Source organism: Pteropus alecto, unplaced genomic scaffold, assembly GCF_000325575.1.
Source record: "Pteropus alecto unplaced genomic scaffold, ASM32557v1 scaffold3, whole genome shotgun sequence".
NCBI classification, from domain to species: domain Eukaryota; kingdom Metazoa; phylum Chordata; class Mammalia; order Chiroptera; family Pteropodidae; genus Pteropus; species Pteropus alecto.
The window spans coordinates 53,602,040-53,611,196 of NW_006442484.1; the positions used below are offsets into that span (position 1 = coordinate 53,602,040).

The following is a 9,157-nucleotide window of genomic DNA, read 5'->3' on the forward strand; positions in this document are numbered from 1 at the left end:
TTGGCCCACTCGCATATCCCAAGGGGAAGGACAGGAGAAGCCTGATTTGGGGTCTTTTTCAAGCTGTCATCCAGTTCGGCTTTACGAACCAGCTGGATGATGGTTCCATTCTTACCTCGCTTCCTCATCTCCTCTAACTAGTCCCTAGGGGAAACCCCGGCATTTTGTGATTCTTATTGTATATTATAAAAAACCTTTATAAATCACAATAATTTACTTTTCTATTTAATTCTTTCGTATTAGGGAATTCATATTTAAGACTAAGGTATAATGGGACTTGGTAAAGGCAGAGAATTCTCAAAGTAAAATTTATGAGAGTCTTGGTAAAAAGAATTGTTTTTGAAAGTTCTCTTCATTCTCAGAAGCTATCTTATTTATTCCTAAAGAATTACAAAATCTAATAGTATTATTGGGAAAAATTAAATGAGGGTTTGGTTAATCTTGGAGTAATTTACTGAATGAGGTGGTAGAATCTCTTACTTTAGAGATACTAAGGAATTTGGAGAATTTTGATTCACTGACTTTGCTGATATATGGCAGAATGGGTGGATGTGGAGTTTTGTATAGAAGGATGAAAAGTAAATAGGAACTAGATACATGCAGAAAGAAGCTACATTTTATGCTGCTGGGGCTTTTGTGAAAAACAGATTCTCCAGTTCTTCTTCAATGTTTTGGTTTTGTTTTGACACATTCCTGTTCCTTACTGGCCTCTTCAAACCGCATTACAATTTTAATTTCTGCTGGAATATGTGAAATGGATTTGCGTGAACACGTCCATGTGCCACTCCTCTGCCACTATACCAAGCAGTGGTGAGCTCTCATTTGTCTGGATAGGAGTGCTCATGCCTTGGAACACATCCATGAGAGCACCGTGAGCCCTTTCAAATTCTCAGAGCACTGCCTTTTACTTCCTTATTTCCCTGAGAGTTGACCCTTTCGGTGAGGCCAAACAGGAGAGGATGGATGTTTCTGACACATCCTCACTTGTTAACTTCTGTAAAATGTTTCTGTTTTTCCCTTCCAAGATTTGATCAGGAAGGTGTTCAGTGTGTATAGTGAAAGTGTGTGAATATATTTGCGGTAAAAGGAGCAGAAGAAGTTGGAAACTTCAGGAATGTACAAAACCGTAGAGAAGCTCAGCTAGATACTTCCTTAGTATACGTTTTCAATTGTACGTGGACTCTAAAGAAAGTTGTAGGTAGTATCTAAGTTATCAGAAGGTATCAGATTGTACCCTCGAACAACTTAACAAACAAGAATAATATATTATAAATGCGTTGTTTTTCTTTATATCCCTTAACTATTTACTTTCCAGATATTATTTTTCTACCTTCATATATAAAAAGTAAACTCTACAGTGATTTCGAGAATTATCTTACATTCTTTTATCATTTATTGTCATGTAACTCTTTAAAACTGATACTTTTTTTATCCAAATAATTTTAACTGATTGCCTCTGTCTTTATCAACGATCTTTAAAAACTCCAAAGCAAAAGCTAAAGTCTGATAATTTTTAGTTTTAATGACTTAAAAGTTGCCCCTTGAATTGTTAAATAAGATGTTGATTATAGAAATATCAATATTGCCACTGAGTTCTTACTCCACATATTATATTAGAGGATAGTCACTTCAAAGTGATTAATGTGAGATAATATTTATAAATTGAGTGCATGGCATTTGGAAGTCTTAATGCATGTTTCATTATCTGATAGAGAACCTGCCCACTTAAATATATGGCTGAATATTAGCAAAGGCACTTTCTGTTGCAAGTTGCTGAAAACCCAAAGGAGACATTTATTTATTGCTCAAATAACTGATAAGTATACGAGCTGACCCACTTTAAACACGGCGTGATCGGGGCTTTTGTTGAGATAATTAACTGGTTTTTCTCTCTCCATTTCTCAATTCTCTACTTTTTAAATATGGTCTCAAATTTCAAACCAGCTCTCATTTTTGGTCACAAAATGGTATTTACAACTCCTGGACATATACCCGACCATATAAAATCTATTGAGGAAGAAGCAAGTCTTTTTTCCCTAGAAAGCCAAGCAAAATTCACATTGCATCTCGTTAACTGGTTGTTATAGGCCCATCATTGAACAAATCAATGTCACCAAGAGATTAATGAAATGCTTTTGATTGGTTTTAGCCCATCCTGGCACACACCATTAACTCCTGTTACAGAAATGAAATCCCAGGTGAACTGTATGGGCTAAAAATGGTCAGTATGTGGTTCCCTAGTGAGAAACTCAAAAAAGGGTGAAGAAATCCTGGGCAACAGAATCAAGTAGTCTAGGATAAAGGTGCTGTGATCTAAAAAAAGGAAAATTTCTTATTCAGTTCCAAATTTAAAATAATTATATGAGGAAATGTTAGTAATGTTTAGAAATAATTACAACTGCTTCCTTTAAGTACAGTGTATTGTGCTTAATGTTACTGTGTTTAATATGGATTTATTTTGTCTGTTTGTAATGAGGTTTCCTTTTTCCAGATGCCAAATCTCAACCAAGTGTTCAGTTTTCAAAAGCCTTAATTAAACTACCCGACAACCATCACATTAGCAACGTTACAGGCTATCTTACAGTTCTGCAACAGTTTTTGAAAGTGGACAATTTTCTGTATACATCTGGAATTACTCTTGATAAGTCAGGTATTGTCTAATTTTTACATAATGTATGTATAAGAAATAGTACATAAATCTAATCAAATACTGTTATTTAGATATTTGATATTCAAATTTTTGAGGATACATGTCACTGTTGAAGCAAACCTAGTTATTAAAATGTTTATAAGCAATTAATTCCCTTTTATCTACTGAAAGAAAGATTATAACAGAGTCCTCTACATACATTATTTCAAATTCATGGAAATTTCATTTGCAGGATACTTTTATCCAAAAGAATTAAAAAAGATATTGAAAATAGTAATGATTATTGTGTAACTTTGCAAATTAAATATATTTAAAAATGGAAATTTGATTTAAAGAAGTTTACACATAACTTTTTATAATTTAACCTTTTATTCATTTTTACAAAATTGATCAGAAGTGTCAATACTGATTATATATAAAATGGTTTAATATAAAACCAATATAAATATAAAATGGTTATATATAATGGTTAAATATAAAAAAGTTAATAGATTAGAGTAAGCAATTGTCAATTTTTCTTTTTGTATGTATTTAGTATTCTCTATAAGTAAAATATATCTATCCCAGATTCAACAGCACCAATCCATTTATATAAGGCTGTCATGATCTCAAGGTTAAGGGAATGATGGAATTTTACATTTAACAATACATCTATGAATAACCCCCATAAGAACTCTATATTCCTTCTGTACCACTACGGTTGTTCCACCATGACTACCACTTGTTGCAATGTAACTGAAACTCCACTGTTTAGTATCACCTCACACAATCTGTAATTTTGATGGTTTCGGTTGTATCAAATTTTTGGTTCGTTTCTTTTAGAAAACAGCCATAAATTAGAGTAATAAGGGTAATTGGATGTTTTGTTAGATGTTTGTTGTTGTTTTTAACCTGTTGTAGCTTGTGCTATCAGTGCCCTAGCCAGATGAGCCTCACTCTACTGTTACAGGCCTATGTTTCCTACTAAACACACCTGTGACTGGCTAAGGGCATTCCCTGGTTCGGGAAGCAGGCTTGGCCTTCACGTGGGGCAAGCTCTCAACCAATGACAAATAAGAGTACATAAAAAAAAAATTTCTTTGCCTTGGCTGGGACAACTCTGAGCCAGATTCTGTCCAGTGAGAATGAGCTGGAGTTGTCACAGGGATAACCTCATTAACACATCCTATGCTGGCTTTCTGCTTTCTTTCTTCATTATTCCTCTACTCCCTCAGCAGTGCTTATCTCAGGGTCTGCTTCTTGAAGAAACCTGCCAGGATTTTCCAGATGTCAATTATAGGATGCTCAAAACAAAAACATGGATCAGAATAGTGCAAATATACTTCCATCCCCAATGAAGCTCATGTTGCACTAGAGGGTTTTTGTGGACAATACTCATTAGATTCAGTGGGAAGGGATCATAATGCTGTGCTCTCTAACATTCACTATCACCTGCTTTTGAGATTATTCAGTGTTTCAGGTATTCTGAGAATGCTAACATTTTTAAAGTTCTAGAGCAATGCTATCAAAAGGAATGTTCTTTTGCTCTAATATGGTAGTCACTAGCTACTTGTGGCTATTGAGCTCTTAAAATTTGACTAGTGCACTTAGGAACTACCCTGCTAATGTCACTTAAATTTAAATTGTGACACACTGTGGGTGGCTATTCTTTTGGATTGCACAATTCTAGAGTTCTGTGAGTATGAAAGTATTTTTTTTAAATAAATTTCCTCCTCCTCATCTCTTTCAGTCTCTTTTTTCTCCCTTGTACCATTCTTCCTTCTTTTTGTTCTTTGAATTGGCCTTATCTCAAGTAGTGGCATATTGATCTCAGCAGTTTCAGCTGCATTCAATATCTGCAGCCACTGACTCTATAGAGCTGGAGCGGGGCGGGGCAGGGGTTAAGAGCCGTCACTTCAGAAAACCAGCTGGCTTTACTAAATAGTTGATAAAAGAGATTATACTTACTTACAAATTACATACTACTTTCCTTGTGCTTATATTGGAATACTTACCACTATACTAGTCTAACACCATTCATATGACATTACTTTACTCATCTATGATCTGTGTTTCAGGCAGTTTTTAAGAGATAAATCTTTTATTTCACCGAAATTTTTCAGTAAACCCTGAAAGTTTTTCAGACAGTATTTGCCCTGTCTGATAACTGATAACACCAGATAATGTAGTAGCAATGATGCGAATTCCTTTCCATAGCCTCCAAGTTCCCACCTCTCTCTGCCCTCCAGCTTCATGGCCTGCTTTCTCTCTCTCTCCTGCCTGGAAAGCTCTTCTCTGAGGTGTTTGCATGGACGGCAACTTCTCATTTGGCCACAGCTGCAACATCCCTTCTTCAGTGAAGTGTCTTTTCTAATTACCCAATTACATACACTGCCTTTCTAGATTTTCCTTAAAATACTGATAAGGTACCTTCTATTGTGCATGGAGAAAATATGACAATAAGTAAAGAAAGGAAAAAAGGATTTTCGATAGTAATGAGGATTGTGGGAAAAAATATTGCAGGCAATGTAAGAGATCGTGTACTCACTGTATCTTTGGGGCCTAGACAAGTGCATGGTACCAGTAGGAGATGTAAATATTTGTTAAAATATTTGTTAAACTAATGAACAAATCTTTAGCTTTTAAGTCAAAGATTCAGGGGATGTAAATATTTGTTAAATGATCAAAACTCTAGCTTTTAACCAAAGATTTTTTAGCCACAAAGAGTAAATAATATGTAATAAGTATACTTTATTCACTATTTCTAATGCGTTGGTAAATTACTTGGAAAATCTAAAATTATCAAATTATTTGTAGAAAATTTACAATTTTAACATTATCTATAACCACATTATTTTATTCTCTAAATATTCTGGTGAATATTATAACTTTGGCATTGGTGATATTTCAAAAACAAAACAAAGACCTTTTTTGCTTTTCCCACTGAGTAATAGAAAAATATAGGTAGCTCCTGATAATTAAGATATAAGTTATATATATAAGTTTTAAACTTATATCTTATATCTTAATATATAATATTAAGATATAATATTAAGATATAAGATATAAGAAAGATGTTTTAGACCCATGTCTGCATTGATGATGTGGTATGGCAGAACCTTTACTTGGGTACAATACTGGTAAGATGTATTTTTTTTGGTTGTTGGTTTTGTAGGTTTTTGAAGACACTGAATTGGATTCCAGTGACCTTAAATCAGATGACTCTGAGTGAATCGATTTGTCGATGTTACATATGTATAGCTTATACTGGTGTATAACATATATTTTTAAATTATATTTTAAAAATCTTTAATGAAGATTCAGTATCTATTTGATATTAAAATGGATAGCCCTGGGTGAAGTAGAAGAACTAGTTATTTTAGGCCCATATTAATTTGCTATTAATATGTAACCGCAACCTCTGTCTTATGTAAGATTTTAATAAACTATCTTCTCTTTTAGGTTTTGAAAGCATTGAATTGATTCCTCTTGCTGCAATATGTGTGAAAATATACTCTGGAGGAAAAGAATTAAAGGTGGATGGCTCTATTCAAGTTTCTCTCCCGCTTCTACATACAAATGATATAAGTGCAGGGGATCACATACCTGCCTGGACATTTGATATGAACACAGGTATGTGAGTTAGGTAAAAATATTCTGAATATTTTTCTTTTGAATGTTTGTTTGTTTGTTTTAGGTTTATGGAGGGACAATTGACAACATTTCTATATTTTTAATAGAATAAAATTTAATATGCCTTATTTAAAAGATATTAAAATGTATCATTTATATTTGAATGTTTTATCTTTAGTAGAGCACTAAATCAACGTTATAGCTTTAAGCACTTTGTCAATCACCAAAATTGGACCCACTTTGATTAATATAATACAACTGTGGGGGAAAGCGATGCCAATACATTACATTAAAAATAGTATTATTTACTCATATTCCCATGGTTTAATATACCCTAACATTTTAAGCAGAAATATTTTAAAAGTATTCCTGCTTTTATGGGTTTTTGTTGTGATAGGAAATATAAACTTTTATCTAAAAGCTTGGTTTAAGCAATTGAGAAATGTAAAATGAAAATCAAAAACTGTATTATTAAGGGATAGAGTGATTATTTTCTAAAAGTATTGGGTACCAATTTTGTTCCCTGAGTTTAGCCTCCTAAATGGCTGCTGGAATTACTTTTTCCTCCTCTGCTTCCCTTGGTGGTTTTTGTGTTCCAACATAAATAAGGTGAGAGTCTTAAAGTGAACCCCCCACCCTCGAGAAAAAAGGAAAAGGCCAGGGGTGGAATTATCTTGGGTGAGTCACAGTGCAGAGCTAGATAGTTACACGGGACTTGATTTCTGTCCTCTTCTTTTTCTAAAGTGTTACTTCTTTTCTGGGATAGAATTTCCTTTAGCAAGAAGATTGTAGGTGATCTAATTTTATACCTGCCCAGGCTGAAATCCAGTGGAAAGAGATTCTTTTTCTAGTAGTTATTAACAAGTCCTAGGATTAACTGCAGTTATAGAACTGAGTTTGCATCCCCACCTCAGGAACCAGAGGTCTTTGCGGCCAGCAACTGAAATGTATGGACTTATTAGGTCGTATGTTGGAGGTGGGGATGGAGCCCAAAGTTACTTGTGTAGATTGAGATTAGGAAGCAGTCAATCTTCAAAGGAGATTTGGAATGAGATTTCACTGTAATTGGAAAGGTAGGTAGTGTAGACGAAAAAGGAGTTCTATGGAAAGTAACCTCACAGGGTGATGTGATCATAAATCTCAAATTGGGCAGATCATGGTGAGTAGTCACGGCCCAGGCATTTTACCATAGTAAAGGTTTATCTTTGCCTTAAACAAGCCCTGTCCATTCTTTCTGTGCATCTAGGTTAACACATCTTCAAAATGCCCCCTTTTGGACACCCTTCGTAAAGCATGACCATCCTCAAGAGAGCACATAATTTTAACTATCTTTTATTGTGAGTCACTCCTTACTTTCTTCTACCTCCATGTAATCTTCCTTACATTCTCTCTTGATTTCAAATGCATAAAAGAAGTTGCAAAATTGTTATCCTCCAGACTATGATGCATGAAGGAATACAAAAACAACAAAAAAAGGGAGGGTGGTTTTGCCAAGGATCAGGGAAAGAACTAAATGTCTGGCTTGGATTTCCCACAGCCCTGACTATTTAATTTACAACCATTGTTTACTTCTATGATACATCCTAAAAGGTTTTCTATCACTTATTTTACAATGTTCCCCATTCTATTTAAGATAAAAGATAAATCCTTTGAGATGTTTCAGGGGCCCTTCTGAAACACCACAGAGTTATTTCTACACATGTTGAGATTTTAACCCTTACAACCTCAATTTCTAACAAAAACTAAGAAGTAAGCAATTAGCATTCTTTAGCTTGGCAGATTCATAGACATCAAAGTCAATTATTAACATGGACTTATCAAACTTAAACTAGGTTTATTTACTAAGGATTAGTCTCAGATCATGTGAACTTGAAAACATTTTGAGTTAGTTTCTATATTTCTGAGAATTTTAGACCACTCAATCCTTACAAGTGCTTGCCTTTAAATTAATTTTAATATTGTCCAGAGGTAGAATAATATAGACATACAGACATACACAGAGAACAGCTGGATCCAAATTTTGTTTTGGAGGCATTTACAATTTATGTCTGTCAAGTTCCAAATGGCTTACCTTCCCCTTTTAAAATGAGGACAGCCATTTTTAATACCTCAAAGAAGTGGGTTGACACCTAAACGACATCATAGGTTGATCTATTTATCTAAATCCTTTTTTGAAGCTTCAGGAGACTAATTGAATGTTTTCCATTCAGTCTGCCTAATTTTATAGCAGGACTTTCCTAATTGTGCACACAAAAGATTAATTTAGAAGTATCAAAGTTTCATCATCTCGGCCCTCTCAGTTATAAATGGGAGACTGTCATGGGGCCTGGCAGCCTCAGAGACATGATTTCCCATGTTAACTTTTAGATCTGTAGAGTCTGGACAAACTTTAGAGAAAGGCAGCCTTCACGTGCACATGTGCACATCTCCAGATGTGCCAAATGCAGTGAATATACTCATAGGACTGCTTCACGCCTTAGAGGAAGTTCTCCTCAGCCAACCCCCTGCCTCAAATTCTTAGTCACCTAAGAATACCCAAGCAAGGCACAGCAAGAGCTTACCAGATGCCACCAGAACTATGATGCTTTCAAAGGCATGGGCCCCTCTCTCGGAGTGAATCCATTCCAAGGTGCCCTGCTCCTCATCCTGGGGCTCCCACCAGCTTCTTGGGGGTCAGCTATGTTACCGCACTGGATGCCTCATGTCGCCCATCTCCACTATCCCAGATCTGGGGAATTTGAAGAGATTTGGGAATCTGAACAACTATTGTCACCCCGTTGGCTATTTGGGTTAGGGAAACAAGTGTCCTTTCTCTTTCATTGCTAGAGAGAGTTCAGTCTCTTAATCAGCAAAGGTTTTGACTCAGACTCCTACTAAGCAATCCAATTAAAAGCA

At 35.1% G+C, this 9,157-nt stretch overlaps 1 protein-coding gene across 1 annotated transcript in view; it reads left to right on the plus strand.

Annotated features, from left to right (window-relative positions):
* FAM171B (family with sequence similarity 171 member B) overlaps positions 1–9,157 on the plus strand; it is a 63,441-nt gene that overhangs the window by 42,046 nt on the left and 12,238 nt on the right. The window contains exons 4-5 of the mRNA XM_006921270.3: positions 2,492–2,650; positions 6,092–6,262. Coding sequence (XP_006921332.1) covers positions 2,492–2,650; positions 6,092–6,262 — 330 coding nt within the window. The remainder of the gene's footprint in view (positions 1–2,491; positions 2,651–6,091; positions 6,263–9,157) is intronic.